Here is a 19,234-nt window from a genome sequence, read left to right on the forward strand (position 1 = left end):
CAAAAGGGAAATGTAACCACTGATTACAGATAGAGAAGCAAGAAAAGGCCAGTTTGCCAATAGATTCAGTACATCTTTCCAATAGTGAAAAAAACAAACAAAAAACATGTGGACAAGTGAAAATCTTGTCTGCAGTAGAGTGTAATATGTACCTCCACAGGCTCATCTTTGTGTAAATGAAAGAGAATCATGAATCATTTACCAGAAATAACATAATATGTATACATACACATATATTCAGGTCACATGCGTTATATTCATGCAGTGATCCCAATTATATTTTTGTAGAATGCAAATGCTCTCTTCCCCACCACCCCCTTTTTTTGTGCATGTGTTTCCTTTAATTGCCGCTAAATTATCCTATCTGCCTATGCAGCTACCTGTACAGATTAAGGCGGGGAAAAAAAATAAAAAAAAATAAAATATTTAGTCTTTTTTGATAGAGAGGATTTTGCTAGTGATTTCTACTACTTTACCAATATCACTTTTTCTGTAGTCCCTATTATAGGCAGTTGTAGCTATTTAAGGACTTTGGCTTCCTACCATAAAGGTGGATGATGGTAGGTCTTGGAAATGAGGTGTGCGTATCTCACATTTTAGAACAATGATGCAGGCTTCCAGAGGTCTTTTGGGCTTAGTTCTTAAAACGAACAGGCGAACCTAATTGCCTTGCATCTGACTGGGATGCAAAACGTATTTAAAGCAAAAGTAGTCCTGTCCTGCCTGCACCTGATTTGCCACTACTGCAAGCTCTTTTGAAACAGCAGTTCACATTCCCAGCCCAAAGCAAGCACACAAGAACGCGTACGACTCTGAGAGCATTTTTCAGCTTGTCATCAGCCTGGTTTATTTCTGGGAACGCTCCTTTCCCCCAGCGAACCATCGCCGTGGAAGGAAGAGGAGCGTGGCGAGGCGGGCTGGTGTGTGACAGCAGCGGGGCCAGCCGTGCCGCACCGGCCCGGCGCTGGGATGCGCGCGGAGAAACTGCGTGCCAAAACGACCCTGAAGCAGCGGAAAGCGGCCGTGCGGGTGGGAAATGTCACCGGAGGGACCCTGAAGGCTCCATGGAGCTGGGGACGGCTGGGCTTGGCGGGCAGGTTCGGCTGGGAGGAGGTGGCGGTGGGGAGGGAGCGGGGCCGGGCGGGGGGAGCCCCTTGGGGGGCAGCCCCGAGGGTGTGCTGCGGAGGGAGAGGGGGCAGCACAGGCGGTGGGGAGGGAGAGAAGGAAGGAGGGAAGGAAGGAGGGAGGGAGGGGAGAAGGGAGCTCCGCGGCCGGGCCGGCGGCGCGGAGAGCTGGGGAGCAGATCCCAGCCGTGGCGCTGCCCGTCCCTCCTCCTCCTTCTCTTCCTCCTCCTCCTCCTCTCCCCTGCCCAAATGGCATCGCCACAAGCCCGCCGGAGGTACCTGGCTTTGCGCTTAGCACCGGACCCGCCGGAGGATCCGAGCTTCCTCCCCTCTTGGCCCCCCGTTACCTTCCCTTCTCCTCCTCCTCCTCCTTCCTCCTCCTCCTCCTCCTCCTCCTCCTCCTCCTCCTCCTCCTCCTCCTCCTCTGCTCGCCCCGACGGCGCGGCCGGCCCGGGCGGTGCTCGGCGGGGCCGGGGAGGGAGTGGCCGGGCATCTGCCGGCAGGGGAGCGGGGTCTGGGGCTGGCAGCCCGTCCATGCGGGTGTGCGCCGGGGGGGAGGGCGGCATGGGGGCCGGGGGGTGCCGGAGGAGGGACTATGGGGAGAGGAAGGTATAAGAAGGGATGCGGGCAGGGGAGGGGGGTGATGGAAAGAGGGGGTGCGGGGCCGAGGGGCAGGCGCTGACAGCTGCTTTCCCCGCAACCTTAGTCCCCTCCCCCGGTGCCGCCGCGGGGTGGGACTCCCCGGCGGGCCGGCGTCTCCCTTCCTACCCCCCGACGCCCCCCCGCGACCCCCTTTCGCCCCCTTTTCCCGGTCGGTGCTGGGGCGGCCGCTCCGGGGACGGCCGGGCTCCGCCACCCGACGGCGCGTCCCGGAGGCGGCGGCACCCCAGCCCGGGACGATGATGCCCAGGCTCGGCGGGGACCGGGTGGCGACAGCACCCAGCCTCGTCCCGGCCGCCGCCGCCGTCCTCCTGGGAGCCCTCTGCCTCCCCGGGGCGCCGGCCTCCTCCCTGCTCACAGGTAAGGGGGCGCAGGGGGCGCGGAGCCCACCTGCTTCAGCCACGCGCCTTCGGGTCCCTGGGGGGACGGGGGGGACCGGGGGGCTGCGGGTGTCACCGCATGGTTCGGGGCAGGTGAATGAGCGGAGGAGCTGTGCTCCCCCTCCCTCTCCCCCGCTTTGTATCCCCCTCTCTACCCCCGTGTTATATTTTATTGATATCTGGGGCATGCAGGGAAACGCTAAATCAATTCCTAGTGCTAGATGTTAGATTTCGAGAAGCGATTCCAACATGACACAATACCGGCTAATCAGCTCTAGGGCCATAAAGGGATTTCTAATTTGATTCCATTTGACAGTCAGCCTGCTAATTTTGACTCGCTCGCCAATTGGCTGTCACGCATTAGGAGGATGCTTGGTTTAGTGCTTGCAATGAGCTCTGGATCCAAGTCCTTGGAGTGTAATGGACAGCTTTCTACTGATTTCAATGAGCTCTGGATCTATCATTATAGAAGTAGCCTGCTTTGCATGGAGTACTCGTTATTCTCCACACGTCATCTGAGAAGAGAAAAAGCATCCTTCTTTGCTGTAACTGGTGCACAAAGAGAGTCTGGGTTTGTGCGCCAGTAAAAGGCCAGTCATTTCCCGGTTCCCTTTGGAATCTTAGGGAAATGCTTAGCATCCTTGATTATTTCAAGTGGGCAAATTGAGACAGAATTTAAAGTTGAAGGCCAGGAATGGAGCAGGGGTTAAATGAGAGCAACAAGAACAGCATCCAAAACCAGATGGGGGAATTGAGATACGTCAATATTTTTTAATTTTTATTTCTCTTTCAGGATCTGTTGCAAAATGTGAAAATGAAGGGGAAATTCTACAGATACCATTTATCACAGACAACCCTTGTATAATGTGTGTTTGCCTGGTAAGTTTGGATTTCAGATAATAAGAACATTCAGGCCTGTACTAAAAGTAACTGCACAAAGAGGGGAATATTTTACATAATCAAATCTCAGGTACCTTTGTGGCCTTTATGTAACACGAGGTTATCACATCACTGAGCTAATGGAAAGTAATCCAATCCATGATCTGGCAATCGTTTCTTTGATGTTAAAACTCTCAGGCACAAAGTTATATGTGACTTTAATATGACATTGTGACGTTGCATATATTGCGTGAATTCAGAGTGAGAACTGTTCTCACAAAGTCAGAGGCAGGCGCAGAAACCTTCAGGTGTAGCTCAGAAAAGAGGGTGAAAGGTAGGGTTAGGAAATGCTGCTGCCTGCAGCTGCCACGTGCTTGGTTTTGCACGCCAACAGCTGAGGAGCTGGCACAGGCACGCAAGGTGAAGGATACAACATGGCTATACGTGCTGTAATGCAGACAGTGAAAGAACAGGTGATGCTTTTATCAAAAAGCATCTCAGGATTTTTTATTCTCAGGATGGCACTGGCTATTGTGCTGGGAATGCAGTGGTTAATAATGTTGCACATGTTTTGGGGAGAAACATTCCCTTTCCTTTTAACTTTGCATCACAGTTAAGCATTTTGGGAGCAATTCAGCTGGACAAGTCAACACTCAGGAGTTATTGAAAAATAGTTGTTCTAAATAAAACTTTGCACAACATAGTTAAGAGAAAGCCATAAGCATTCACTTGCTGTTGGATGCAAAGAGAAGTATAGACCAGCAAGCACTACATTTTACATTTGGGAAGTTACAGAGTAACTCAATGTACAGAATCGTTTGTACTTTAGGACTGAAACATCGAGAACCCCCCACTTCTATTACTGCTATAAGTAAAATTATCATTAGCCAACATAATTATAAGCCTGTAAGAGACTTAACAAATTGTTTCAGACTGCATTTTAGAAGGCAATTTTGGCAATTGTAATCTTAAGCCTGCAGTGTTTGATGCATGTCACCGCACTGACTTCTGTAGATTTTAAGTGAGGCCCAATGATAACTTTTTAGCTAACAGTGATAAAGAATAAGTTATTGATTCTTCTGAGTAGAGCCGGGTGGGGAAAGGAGGAGCGTGGGATGTGGTGAGTAGAGAAATCAAAGGGAAAACAAAAAAAGACATGAAGCTGTGTTTTATCATGGATCACCTTCCCAAATACGTCTGCCACCACTCTTGCTAATGGAAGCTGGTGTTAACCAGTGAGGAAGCAATTTATCTGTGAAGGAGCAGAAGTTCAGTCTTGGGCAGCAGGGCAATAATACATTAGGGTAAAATTCTTATATTTATAGATCTCTCTAGACCTTGGCTTATTAAATCAATGAGCACCCTTTTAGTGCACAAATATGAAGAAGTGCAAAAAACATTGGATGTAAGAACTCTAAATCTTTGTGGTTTGTAGAGGATGCTTTAGGGAAATGGCAAGTGAGGGTATTTGGTTCCCTTCAACACAAGAAAGATACCACATTCTGTTAGGAATATGGATGCATAATGAGTTACTGCAGTTACCTGCATTGGATACACTCTATTTTTTTTTCTGCCAAAGGATAAATGTGATCTCTCTTTCTTGAGTTAGAAGCAGGGAGACCTGGCAGAGGAGAAGGAAATTGGTGTGGGGATACTGACTTTAACACTGTGCAGCATCCGAAGCAATTGTTTATTAGACAGCTGGTTGCTGAAACCTTTGTTCAGGTCTGCCACAAGGGAAAAGATTGATTTTATAGGACTGGGGAGAGCAGAAAGAAAAGAATTAATGTGGTGATTTGTGAGCAGGAGGGAAAAGAGAACCAGGTTTCCTTCCACCCAACTAGAAATATTGATTGTTTAACAGTCATTCAGTGGGGAACTTTCTCTGGAAGACTGATCATCCTCTACAAGGGCAAACCTGATGGATATCCATATTGTAAGAAGCAAGCAACTAAAAAGAGAACTTAATCAGCTGTTCTGGGAAGAAAGCTATTGCTGCCCAAGAAGGGACAGAAAATTCTACAAAGTGCACTTGTCTTAAACACAACAATAAAGAAAATAACTGAAAAACTGGATTGGATGATGACAGGTCTCCTCTTGTGGTGATACCTTTCCATAACTGCAAGCTGTTTTAAAGAACTACACTAGTTATGGAAATCTGAATGGCTCTGAGAAGAAAAGGAGTATCTAAATATCGTCCTTTCGGTTCTTTGCCATCTCAGAAATGAGAGAAGACTGAACTGAAATGCTAGAACCTAATCATCAAGAGTTTTGCAGAACTGACCCTGCAGGTTGTGGTCTGTAGAGCACAGGGATGCATCCTAGCAAGGGAGAAAGAGAGAAGCAGCATGAGCAAAGCAGTCTTCAGCTCAGTTTCTCTTAATAGGCGAAATTAGTTGGGAGGGCAAAGGAAGTTGTAAGACTCTAAAAGCAACTGTGGTAAAAACTGGAAGCTCTTAGGTTATGAATAAGTTGCCATAACTCAACAAAGTCTGTAAAGTGCAATTGCAAATGTAATTCCTTATATACCATTGAGAAGCCTTGGTAGAAAGACCAAAATGAAAAGTTGCCTATTCTCATTGATTAGTGGAGACCAAGTGGACTGATTTTCATGGTGGGAACATGAACAAGAACATAACAGGTAGAACAGATGCTGTCTTCTGAGGGTGCTGCTTTACGAAAGCTTGTAGGTCCTGTTCGAGAGCTATTGGTAACAAAAAACCCTGAACCTTGAATACAAAAGGGACACTGGTGGGGATCTTCTACAGGCAGCCGTCTAGTTATCAAATGAGACAAGTTCACTCATGAGCATCTGCTGTAACGTGTGGAAAGAGAAGTTGTGGTGGTACGGGATTTCGGAGTGGAAAATGTGCTGGAGATTTTGTGTGCAGCACATAGTAAATAATTCACTTCTAAAGTAGAGGTAATGCTTTTCTAATAAAAAAAAAGCACTGAAACCACCATGCAATAACTTGGTTTTGGACATCCCCACTTCTCAAACTGAAATGTGGATTGTGCAGAACAACACTGGTGCTTGCCCTTAATATAAAGAAAGAGGTAAGATTAAGAGCGTGTGTGTATGTACACTGAAGCTCTGTATGTGAGAAAGATCAGCAGAACAAGCCACTACGTTTAATACTAAACTTTTCATTTTGTGATGCTTTCAAGTGATGATAAGATCAGAAGTATGTTTTGGTTACGACTATGCAATTTTGCACAGAAGTAATTGGAAGAGAATCTGTAGTTAGTGATATAGAAGAAATCAGACTAATATCCTGTGACCCCTCAGTCAAACTGTTACGAAGCTGCAGGACATAGAAATATTTTCTTGTAGGAAAGATGAGAACTAATAAGATCATTGCAAGCTTTTACCTCTTAGTTAAGGCTGATAAAGTTCTTTCAGCTTTTGCCTATTGAGTGTGATTACTTGTTATGGTAAGTTTTGACAAGATCAAAATCTGGAGATCCCTATGTTATAAATTATATGTCTTTGCTTTTATGGTCATAATGCTCATAAAAATGGTCATTTTAAACATCCATAAAGCAAAAGTTCCAATATGAGCTTTTACAATTACACTTTACTGCTGTTATATTGCTGTCCAACTAAGCACTTAATAAACATGGATGAATTTGGTCTCTAAAGAAATGATCATTAATTACAGCTGTCTGCAAGAAGTGGCTTTTTTCTGTGTGTGTGTGTGTGTGTGTGTGTAGAAAAACATCAAACTCAGAGATTGTGGTTTATCCACAAGGAATTTCTTATAGGACTGTGATGAAAGCTCAGGTCTCCTAACTCCTGCTCTAATGGCTTGGGTACAAAACCATCCCCTTTCACTTCATGCACTTGCACTTTATGAGTGGGTGTGGGTGGTATAATCACAGTATTAACACATTAATTTTCTTTTCGTCTGTCTGACAATGGGCAGGCTGTGCCCATTTTTTTGTACCAGGTTTTTGGCATCTGCTCTCCTGAACTTGTTCTAAGATGTGGATGAGCAAAAGCAAATTAAAGTTGGCTTTTTGATCCAGAGGTTTTGAGAACTGTGATTTATGTCTTTACTAGAGCTAGTGTGCCTTTGGTCTTGTGCCCACTTCCACTTTGAATGTCTGTGGTTCTGCACCTCTGAGGAGATGCATTGTCTCTGGAAAGCTATTGCATCACCTGGCTTTCCATAGGGTTTGAGATACTGGAATAGCACAAAGCAGGCTGAAGGCAACTGGAAGTACCTGTTTTCTTGTGTGTTCATGTTATACACTCTTACACAAAGAAGCTGGAGAAAGTGCTGGCATCCTTGATACTTAGAGCTAAGGGTTATAATGGACACATGGAAGTTTTGTTGGAAAATTGTTGTTTTGATGTTATGCCATATAAAGAGTTCAGGCAGTCCTGCTTGTGAAGTGCCACTGTAGTATACCATGGTAGACTGGCCCATTGCAACTACGCTCAGGACTTCTCAGATGCAGGGATGGAAAAGATTCCTGTAAGCTGCAGCAAGATCTGTATCAAGGGTAGGTGGACAATGGAAATGAAATGCTGGATGTAACAAGCAGAGACAAGGACTATGCAAACCAACTCTCTGAAGAAAAAAATATTTTTGCCAAAGAGAAAAAAAAAGATGGGAACTATTATTTCATATAATTATGTGGTCCTTGACAGTAGGAAAAAATGAATGTTAGAGAACATGTGATTGTGAAGTTATTTTATGCTTAGTGGTCAGTAGTTAGAAAATCTCATGTCCTGCTGGTTTTAGAAAATCAAAGTAGTGAAACTGTGGGTTATGAAGTTGAATGAAAAGGTCTGGGTTTTAAAGAATCTGTCTGACTTGGCATGAAGATTATAGGTAAAAACATATAATCTTGATAGCATTCAAAATAGAATTACATTGATTGAGTTTGAGTAATAGATTATTTTATTCCTGCTATTAAATGCTTTAAGACTGCAAGGGATTATAACTAGACTACCTAATGCAAAAATTCTCATCTAAAATATTCTCACACATCTGTGGAAAAATGTGTTTATATCAATCCATAGGAGCTTTTTATACACCTTCCACAGTTTGGGGAAACCAAACTCTTCGTGCAGATGCAGATCTTTATATTTCTGATGTGAAAGTATTATGCTGAGGGTAGCAGAGGCCTAAGTGAATTTGTGCTAATAGAAAATGAACTTTATAAATGTGAAAATTTACCACATTTTTGTAAGTTTTGGACTTTTTGTAGTGCAGATAAATACTGAGGATTTTGAAATGTCAGGGGGAAAATGCTATTAATGGAGAATCGGGGGAACATTTGATTACATTTCTTTTATATGTGTGTGAGCATATAAAATAGGCATGGAATATTTTAAGTTCAACTTTGGTACAGCACAGTAAATGACCAAATGCAGTAGAGTTTTTGTTGGTACAGCTTTTTGGCTGGGAGGTATCTAAAACCCAAAATAGAAGTAGTCTCACACCTGATATTATAGCATTTTCTTTCAAGAAATATATACTTCAACATACACTTGGAAAAGACATAAAAATGCTACAGTCCATCGGAAATAGGTGAAATGAGAACCTGTATATAATTATAGGATGAAAATGTAAAAACCCCACAGAATTGACTTAGCCTGAATTAAGCTTCTGAGTGCGGAGTGTTTTGAAGGTGAGATGAGCTCAGCAATGACAATGATCATAGGTGGTGGTGAGGAGAGCTGTGCCATTTCGTGCTCATGTATAATCATCTGCATGAACCCTGAATATTTTGCCAGAAGCAAGCAGTGATCCAAGAATAACCTGTTCATTGGCCAGTGGTGGATGTAGTTTTAAAATGAATGGATCAAAAATGCCAGCTGAAAGTGATAGGTGAGAAGCCAGGAACTGCAAGGAAATAGATAAGTACACCTTAGGTAATGGTGTCCTGCACATTGCAAGAGCTTATCTCAATTTGGCAGAAAATCATTCTTATTTTGTCAAGAGAATGACCAGTTTTATCTTCAGTGTATTCTTTCTGTGGAGAGAAAGTCTTTTTTTTTTTTTCTCTTTCTTCCTAAATACTTTAGAACAAAGTGAGTTGTGTAAAGAAACAGCTGATAAAAGCCAGTGGTGATCTTGACAAACCACATTTAAAATAGTGCCATTCCCCCCCCCCCGTTTTCCCTTTCCCCTTTCCCTCATGCCTGCACCTCAAACTTGCCAACTGCACCTGAGGAGTGGTAATCATATGTCTCAACCTTTTATCACCAAAATCCAGAACAGAAGGAAATAAATGTAAGCCAGAAAGTGTAACCAAGTGTTGGAAACCTGAGAAAAGTTTGGAGACAGGAGCTCAGAAAACAAGAAATCAGAGTTTTGCTTGGCATAAGTTTTATTCAGCTAGAAACATCATTCTGTAGTTTAAATTTCCGCTTTTAAATCCAAATGTGCAATGTAGAATTTGACATTTGCTCATAAAAAAAAAAAAGTTAAATTTGTCATTATAAGATGTAGTGTTCTACCTAGCTTGAACCAACTGGGTAGTGAAACCAAGTGCAACAAAATGAAAAATAGAAGAAAGAACCTCTGTCCTAGTCCTCCTTCTACCCCCTAAAAGACCCAACTCCTCATTACAGGCTAAAACAAGAAAACTACTAAATTTGCTGGGATTCTTTACCTATAACATAGCTGATTTCTGTGGCACAATACACAAGCTGAAAATGCATAACTAGCCTGAGAGCAAGTGTTTGACACATGTTCAGTGAAGATGGCAGTGTTTTCGTACATCAGGATTCAATTGTTGTTGCATCAAGGTATAATGCAGCCCAGATGACTTTTAGTGGAGTAGTGCATATTAAAAAAAAAATAAATCATCAAACAATTCTTTCATACCTATTTAATATAATTTCAATAGTTTACATACATCAACTACAGAATCTACCAAGACTGCATCTTCTTTCAATTTAAATATTCTTGGTCTTTATTACTGCATAATATAATCAGCTTTCTATTCACCCACAAAAATAACAAACAAAGAGACAAAGAAGCCTAAGATACAGTAGTGTGCTGGTAGTTTTCAACCCCATACTACTGCAAAAGAGAGTTTTGTTTTGATTGGTGTTTAAAGGGTTCCTGGAACACCAAACATGCCCCAGCATGATGAAAGCTTTATTAGTTTTTATCCAATTAAAAAAAAAAAAAGATACAGATGAATATGCCATCTCTTAAAGGAGGAGGGGAAAAACAACAACAAAAACAAACAAACAGAACAACCACAAAATAAGCTCAGAAAACAAACAAACAAACAAACAAAAACAAACAAACAAACACAACAGGTAAAACTCTATGTCTGGTGCAACTGGCTGTCCCATATGTACTTTCTCAGAGAGATCAAGGAACAATATGTGTATATGAAGCTTGTTTTGCAAGCGCAAAGTGAATTGAATCAAGAGCCTGAGCAGGATAATTATCTGTTCTGGAGATGACAGTTTTGGTAGGGTCTCCTAAAGGATGACTCATGTAGATTCAGTTCTAAATTAATGTGATGCCTGTGTGTAGGATGAGGCTTTGGTCTGAGAATGAGACATAAACTGCTGATGGTAGAAAATGGTGAGTCTGGCTTGATCCTCTAGGTTTACATGAATGGTGTTGAGGCAATGTTCAAGTCAGGGTAGTCCTATATACAGATACAGCCACCCTGACCAAGTAGTACCATGTGAAACATCTCCACGTAATTTTCACTTCTGAGGAATGAATGAATATGGATTTTATAGCTGTGTAATGTGTCTGTGCCATCTGCGTCCCTTTTGAAGTCCACTTGCTGCACATCGCTTCACATCCCAGAGTGGTCTCAGAGTGTGCAGGCAGGATTTCTTTCAGATCAAAGCGCTGTGCTGCCCTCAGCCCCACTTCTCCTGCCTGGCCTAGTGGTCCCATCCATCCAGCATTTCTGTGATTTCTATGAAACTGAGCTGCAACAGGGGCTCCAACTGCTACTGGATGCCCAGTCAGAAGAACAGGCCAGAGCTACTCCAAAGTAAAACCTCTCAAAACACTTGTTGTTGTGGGTGAAATTTGCATATTCCTACATAGGTGTGTATGCCCTCAGCTTGTTATGCTTTCTCGTGACATTTATTTTGGATACACAGTCATATGTGACAGCTTGTGATTAAGTCTTTCTGGAAATCTGCAGGCTTGAAGTTATTTCATGTTGTTTTCAGACCACATGGCCTAGCAAGGAGTTCACTACTTGCACATTTCTGACATAGAGTCAGCTGCATTGAGCAAACATATATATGCACATAGTGCTGAACTGATTATAGGTCTTGGCAAAACACTCCTGGAAGAGCGCTGGTGATATGTCACTGCAGCGATGATGAAGATCCAATATATCAAGTATGGAAATGAGATTCTCTTTGGTGTAATTAATGGATCAGAGAGCTCAAACACAAAAGAACATATTTAAAATGTATAAATAATATGGGGAAAAGTATGAAGGGCACAAAAATGCCATAAACTAAATGGAAAAATGTAATATAAGTTGCAAATGTCTTTGGAATGTGTCTACAATAAGTGCAAAATGGATCAGCCTAAGTTAAAGCACTTTTTTATTGCCAATAAGAAAAACATTATTAAAGAGCTGGTCCAATATCAAAATGCCATTTTAAAAGCATACAGTTACCTGTATATAGTTTTTATTAGCTTTCAAGTTTCTTCCATTGAGTTGTTAACAGTCTTTTTAAGAATTATAGTCCTGTAAGTGAATGGTTCACAATGTCAGCATTTCTGGTGTTCTGCTTTGTGCTGCTATATAAAAATAGATATTTTTTCCCCACAAAATATCTGGTTTTATTTTCCCATCATGTTTTAATAGAAATTTTTGAGGGAAGAAAAATATTAAGCAACAACCAAAAAATCAAATGAAAATGCAACCTTTTTATATTGAGCTTATGGTCAAATAAAAGGCCATTGTGAAGAAAAAAACAATATTGTATAAAAGCTTTTACCTGTAATACTACTATTAAAATGACTATCATACCGGTACTTGCTCATTTTGTACCTAATAACTGCTGTAATTACTTCCTCTGAGGCCTCTTGGCCTCTTCATCACATGCATTAAGTTGCAGCTGAAAAGTTCCTAGTCTAACCATTTGTCAGATCTAGCTTTGTGCATCATTTTGCATCCAGCTGTATCAAGAGCTGAGCCCTGTCTCTGAGTATAGCATGGACCCCATCCCTTCTTGCCATCCTCAGGAGCTGACCTTGTGTGCTTTCTGAGACCTGGACTTTTTGTCTGTTCTTCCCATCTATTTGTGAGACTTCTTTTTCCCTCCATCTTTCCCCCAGTTTTCCCCAGTTTCTGGAATCCACTTACTTTACACAGTGCTCCAAAATGGGAAATAGGTTGTTAAAATAGGAATGCATACTGCTATCTCACTGAAAAAAAAAAAAAAAAAAGATAATATGCCTTCATGTGCTATGATTTTCATCCTCTTCAGGTGTTACTATATTCATTTCCTCATTTGTTCCATGCATCAACCTCCTGTCTGTGGTTTTAATTTTTGTATTTTTTCTTTGAGATTTTAGAGAGGGAGGCATTATATATTTGTGCCATAAAGTGCTACAGAAAAAGGCATTAATGTTAAATAGCATTGGAGTTGGAAGTCTATTTGTTCTTGTTAGCAAAAAGGATGGATGTGTGATAGAATGCCACTTAGAAAAAGGATGAAAACAATCTGGTATTTTCATGGACCAACTGAGACCCCAATTTTTCAGAGTCTCTGTTTAAAATAAACCTATTTGCAAAGTTTCAGTGTTAAAGATTGCATCAGGTTTTATTAATTCTGCCTTAGAGTTGCATAGACACAGTTATACTCTATTTCACTGTAGAGCAGGTCTACTTCCCATGAAGTGTTTGCAGCCAGTTGCATGGTGGTGGCACTGCCTTGTGTATTCATCAAACCCAGCCTGCAATGTTGAAGTTTCCTGTTCATTGGACATTTACATGTAGGTCCAGGAGGATGCAAACTGATGTGTCCTAGAGCCCCATCCAGGAAGATGAAACTTCTGACAGCATATTGGTTAAAAGTTGTGTGTTTTTTTTAACAGTTCCTGGCAACTTCATATTAAATTATGTTAAGTGGCTTCAATGGGAATTGGATCTGTCCGAGAATTTGGAACCACCAGAATTTATTCTGGTGGCCAGCAAGAATGACCCATTGACATCTGTTTTTCTGGTTTGTCTTAAGAGTTCTCAGTGGCTGAAGAATAACAGACCTTGAACGTCCTGAGGTTGTCTACTCCTTTTCTGTCTGAGTGGTTGTGTGTGGTTGAGGGATAGTGTGGGAGAGAGGAGCTGATAAACCAGAGCACTGAAGGCCCCATGATGGTTATGGTTTGGTGGTGCCATTTAGTGAAGCACTACCAGATTGTGCTGCTTGGGAATCGTTGGGGCAGGAAGGAACTGGGCAATGTGGCTAGGCATTAGGTAGGGCTGTTAGTTGAATATGGGACCCAGAATGCTGGTAAGGGCAACTGGCTGTACTAGTACAGGGAGACTGCTGATCATTTGCTTTTCACAGATAATATTTTCTTCTGCATATGGCAGTGCACAGCTGATCATTTTCACATTTGGCATTTTACCCCCCAAATACTCAGCTCTAGGGAGAGCTGGAGCAGTTGATTGGGTTAGGTGGATTGGTGATTCAATCTGGCAAATGCTTTTGATTAAAACAAATGAATAAAATGATGTTGGCAGGCAGAATGCAAAGCATGGAAGTTTTTAGTCTGTAAACCAAGGGTCGATGGATGGATTTTTTGCAAAAGCTGTGAGTAAAAGAAGGCTGGACAATTAAAATTATGCATTAAAATGTTGTCAGTGCAGCAGTGCAAGAAACCTCTTTAACATAAGTATGGCCAAGGCCTACGGTCTAAAAGCATTAAGCGTTTCTGGAGAAACTTGCTGATGTGGATATTTAAGATGTAGCATAATGCACTGATACTGAACCAGAGCTTGTCCGACATGAAAGTGATGAGGAAATAGAAGAAGCATAGAATTTGTATAGCTTCTGGAAAAATATCTGTGTATGTCAAATTTAACTTGGCAACTTCCTTAATCCTCAAGCAAAAACTCTTTGACCCCCAAATCAATCTGTAGTGGATTTTTTTTTTTTTTTAAATAAATGGAGTTGTAGGACATGGTAGTAAGAAATTAGAGTGGTTTTATGTACATGTTGTTACAAGAAGGGTGTGTTTTCTGTGCCTAGAATTGTATATAATTATTTTAGTATAGAATGACTATCTTTGATATTATCAGGTTTCTTGGCATAATTAAACCAGTCCACATATGGAAACATAAAAAGGTAGGAGCCAAAAAGGGAAAAAGAAAGCAAATCATCTACAACAAAAGGGAGGTTCACTGGAAAGCAGCGAGATGGAGAGATGATTAGGTAGCTCCAGGCTTTGTTGGGCATTGCCTCCTTCATACAGCACAAAAACAGCACACAGACTACTGGTGAGACAGAGCTTTAGTTGAGTCCATGGATGTGACATGACTCCAAGAAAGCTATGTATGACTCTGGAACCAGAGGTGTAAATGGATTTTAAGCATCTTCTGGAAACTTAATATTACTATTGTGTTTTTGTGGACAGCTTGTGGCCATGCCCATGAAACAGTGTTATCATTAGATTTCGGTTAACTCACTGGCTACTGCTTAGACTGGGCTATTGGCCCAAGCAACCCATGCTAACTATCTTGTCTCCTCCACTGAGAAGACAACTCAGAAGAGGGGTTTCTTACAGCCATCATGCTGAGCAGAGAACTGATGGGAAGTACTGAGTGTAAGGCTGTACCCTGAGCTTTTCTTCATTTTGGGGCCAAGTACCCCATTCTTTGGCATTCAGGTTTCATTGCTCTGCAGTCACTCATGGATAACAGCAGCATCTCCTCTTATGTTGTACAGTTGAGTAGTTTGAGACTGTGGGAGAAAAACAACTTGTAGTGAAGTAATGAAATGTTATTCCTGTTCCATTGCAGATCAGGCTGTGACTTGGTGATGAGGACCTTCTCTTATTGCAGAGTAAGGCACAGTTCAGTTAATAAAACGTTTCTAAGACCTCAGGAGGATACTTTTCAGTTTTCTTCAGTTTAGCCCTGTGTTCTTATTTTTACATGGCACTTAAGTCTCTCATCATAAAGAGTCCTGCTTATGCTAAAGGTGTGAAACCTTTGGATTTTGGACCATCTTTCCTCCTCTCCTGTGGTTTTCCTCCTGGCTGCCTGGGTAGTAGTGCTCCTGCCTGAGCTCTTGCTTTTCAAAGGGAACAGGGCTGTTCCACACAATTAAATCATCTGTGGCTGCCTTTCTAGCACTCTGGCTAGGCATAATCCCTTCCCTGACATTTGAGTCTCATTAATTGGGTTAACAAGATGCTATCTGCACTCCATACTTATGTAAATATAATCAGCTAGCAAAGATCTTAATTGCACCTGATATATCACACTGCCTTTACATCAAGAGGTACCACTGCGGGAGTTGCTTCCAAAAGCAGGTTATGTTCTGGGTCCCACAGGGCCCCTTATAAACCGTAAGAAATGCTGGTGGTCAAGGCCAACTGTTCAGATGTCTTTAAAGTGTCCCACTGGTGACTGAAAATCACTTTGTCAAGATGACAAATGGCTTGCGCATACCCTATTCACCTTATAGTTATGCTCTAATGTCAGCTCCATTTACTTGTCAGAAACAGTTTTTTTATTTGTTGTTGGTTTTATTTTTATTTTTTTTTTACTTCCAGCAGTGCAAGGGTAGAGGAAGGAGTGAAGGGGACACAGGCTGAGAAAAATCTGTGTGCATTGCTCCTATTCAATGTATTGTTATAGTCAAGATTCACCAGCTTTGAACATTCCCGAATCTGTTTGTTTGTACATGTGCAAAACAGAAAGAAGGGAATTCAAATTTCAGAAGTGAGAACTGTCCCTGCAAGGCAAAGATTATGCAAAAACATGTTTTAACCACTGGATTTTTCAAGCAGAAAGTGGTTGTGCAATATTAGTTTCTTACTTTGGACAGCAAACTTCTTTCCATAGCCACATGTAAAAATAACCGCATAATTAACTGGGCCTACCCAGTACATAGGGCTCTGTGCATGTGTCTGTGCAGAAGAGCTCAGCTCAAACCTCTGAACTCGCATGGGTGGTTTCATTGACTGCAATGGTATTGTCATGTGGCTGAGTGAGCAGTGCTGTGAATAAGGGCTGCTACATCTCGCCCAAAAGCAGCAAAGGCCAGGCCACAAAATATGGTCAAAGTCAACTAAAGGACTGCGAAAGTGACTTTGACAGCTTTGGTTTTTCGTTTCCTCCCAATGACTTCCATATCACTTTTGCTCAGTTCACAAGTCCAAACGTGCTTTTTCTCCTAGTAGCTACAGTGTTGGCTGAATCTTTGAAAGTCAAAATCTAAACCTGATTTGGCAAGGTGGTTGGTCAAAACAAAGGGAAGTATTTTGACCAACAGTGTATTCCACACTCTTTCTTATAGCAGTAAAGCTTTGCATCCATCAGGAATCTGAGTGGACCTAAGGAAGACTTGCAGAAATGAGATGTGTCACATAAAACATCATTGTGGCATATCTTTTTCTGACCAATTTTTCCCATGGCCTCAGCCTTCTTGCACTGGCACCAACTGGATGAAGATGCTCCCCACATATCAGTAGTACAGAGCAGTTGCAGCAAAGAGGAGTGAGCCCCTGTGATCTGGAGGCAGCATGAAAAGACCCTGAAAGCTCTTGCCCCCTTCAGACAGTCCTGGCCACAAAATGCTCTTGCTCCCTGAATAACCTTTTTTGTTGTTGTTTTCTTTTCTTTTCTTTTTTTTTTTTTTTTTGTGTGCTTTCCAGTTTAAAAGCTCTATTAGTGTGAGGCTTCTAACAGTCCATTGGATTATGAAGCTGGGATTGGCAGGGATTTATTTATTTATTTATATTATTATTTTCCAGCAAAATAAAATTAAGAAATAAATTGTAGATTGAAAATATGGAAGAAAATAAAAAATCCTGCTCCTCCACTCCTACCCCCCCACCCCACCCCCTCCAGCTGAGATCTCGTGTTGCTGCTGTTCTGGCATGCATCACATCTTTGAGGATACAGTATCATGAGAAAACTGTCACTTGGTGATATATTAGGGTAATATATCATGAGAGCATCGTTCCTTTAGAGGATATGGGCAGTAAAAGACATGATTCTGGCCAGACAGAGCAGCAGGGGACCTTGCTTTTTTTCCTTCCCTTTTCTTTAATCTAGCCTGTTTTTGTGTTGTACAGAAGTGAGTTTCTTCATGGGATATGACTTGTTGCAGAGTAAGTTAGGAGGCCCATAGGGCTTTTTAAACTCTTTAAGAAGTACGTGGCCTCAAGGGCTGCTTTGTTCAAAGTTTTCAGAGCAGGCTCAAACTCAAAACCAGTGTATTTTCCTCTATCTCAGTCTCCAGTGTAAAGTCTGAGTAAGTAGATGTCAGACACAGAAGGCAATAATGACACAATGACAGGTAACTATTGTTTGGACAGCATATATTTGTAGGTTTAACCCATCAAAATGTGACGAAGTAATTTCTACTATGCATAAATAAAATATTTTTTTAATTTAAATTTTATTTAAATTAAATTTAAAGTTATTTAATTTAAATCAAATTTATTTAAGTTAAATTTTAAATGAAGGCCAAATTAAGATTTAATTTACATCAATAGAAGAGAAATTACCATCAATCAGTATTTGACCTATAATAGATGTTGTGAACTCATCCAAAAACAGTAATTCTGAATGGATGGATTCATATTTTGATGCTTTTTTTTTTTTTTTTTTCCAATTTCCATCATTTTGCATTTATCTCATTGGCAACAAATTTGTTGGAAAATTAAATGAGAATTGTCTGTATAACTGGAATGGAAATAGTTAAAAAAAAAAATAAAAAAAAGAAGCACCTTGACGGGAGGCTGTATTGATGGGACTAAGTTAATGTTAATTTTTCAGACAGGACAGAACAAAACCACTTTTTTTTTTTTTTTTTTTTTTTTTTTTTCAGTTGTTGAAAATGCAGGAAAGGGGAAAAGACGTGAATTCTAAATGCACAAATCTCATGAATTGCAAAGGTGTGGTCCCCAACCAGAACACCTCAGAATGTGACCCTGGATAACTATGGGTAGTTTTTTGGACTGCAATACAAACTGCTGGGAATTTCTGAAGACCTTGTCTTTTATTGCTAGAAGACACTCATACACTATTCTGTTGTCTCATGAAGTTTTGCCTTTAGCTGTGTAGTTAAAGAAATGTAATGCTGGTGACACTTAAAGTGGAGGTGGAGATGGGGAGGTGGAGAGCTAAGAGGTCTGGATCCTGTTCTGGCTTTCTGACTTAATGTGCAGTTATGGTCATTTTGTTTGGCTGCGTCTACTTTGTTGATAAGCTCTGGAGCAGAGATCTGCTCCTATCATGTGCTGAGGCGACGTCTGATGTTACAGGACCCTGATCCCAGCTGCAGTCTCTGCAGTTGTGCTAACACAAACGAGTGTAGGAGAAGAGCGTCTTCCTTTCACCACATAACAGTGCAGCAGGCTGCTGTCAGGGGAGATCAGGACTGAAGCAGGCCACAGAGGTCACTTTCCTCATGCTGGTAAACATCATTAAACACACTGAAAAAAGTATCTGTTCAGTCTGTAAGGGGTTGTGAGTGATGTGTCCTGAATGACTTGCACATACTAATGTGTTCCTCACAGTGGTGGGGAATACCCATTTGAGGTGAAATTTGGTGTCATCTTTCAGCAGGGCCTTCCCTTTAATCCCATTTCCTAGGGAGTGGGGAGAGCTTGAATTCAGGAGGCGGTGGCTGATACCACCACCGAGAGCTGCAGCCTCCTCCCAAGCAGGGAGGACAAAAATTAGAGATTACAGGGATGAGGGAGTGAATTGGAGGCTACCATGTGCACTGCACAGTAAAGGAAAAAGGGGCTCTTTGGGTTGAACTCATGTATTTTGTTCCTGATGAAATACTGTCATTTGCATCTGTCTAATGCAATTCGTGCTGAAGTCTTGGTTGTGTTGTACCAAGGGCAAGGCCTTGATGCTGGAAGTACTAAAACATATGTTTGGCTGCACTGTTGTGAATTGTACCATTAAAATTAAAGATATGCTTAAAATTAATAGGATTTCTGTCTCTCTATGGTGAAATGTATGTGCCTTGGTGTT

The 19,234-nt window shown here is 41.6% G+C and overlaps 1 protein-coding gene and 1 long non-coding RNA gene across 7 annotated transcripts in view; one reads left to right on the forward strand and one right to left on the reverse strand.

Moving 5' to 3' along the window:
* The window catches only part of BMPER (BMP binding endothelial regulator), a 167,097-nt gene that overhangs the window by 8,833 nt on the left and 139,030 nt on the right, over window positions 1–19,234 (forward strand). For 4 of the 6 annotated variants that reach the window (XM_068670405.1, XM_068670407.1, XM_068670404.1 and 1 more), the window contains 2 exons: window positions 876–1,029; window positions 2,958–3,043. In XM_068670405.1, coding sequence (XP_068526506.1) covers window positions 876–1,029; window positions 2,958–3,043 — 240 coding nt within the window. Of the gene's footprint in view, window positions 1–875; window positions 1,098–1,650; window positions 2,145–2,957; window positions 3,044–19,234 lie in introns of those variants that run through there. The other 2 variants (XM_068670406.1, XM_068670403.1) reach the window with 2 other exon arrangements.
* On the reverse strand, window positions 819–1,543 carry LOC137850456 (uncharacterized). Its single transcript, XR_011092539.1, has 2 exons — window positions 1,404–1,543; window positions 819–1,178 (listed from the first exon to the last, which is right to left on the reverse strand). It is a non-coding gene; the product is annotated as an uncharacterized lncRNA (long non-coding RNA).

Source organism: Anas acuta, chromosome 2 (genome assembly GCF_963932015.1).
Source record: "Anas acuta chromosome 2, bAnaAcu1.1, whole genome shotgun sequence".
Lineage (NCBI taxonomy): Eukaryota > Metazoa > Chordata > Aves > Anseriformes > Anatidae > Anas > Anas acuta.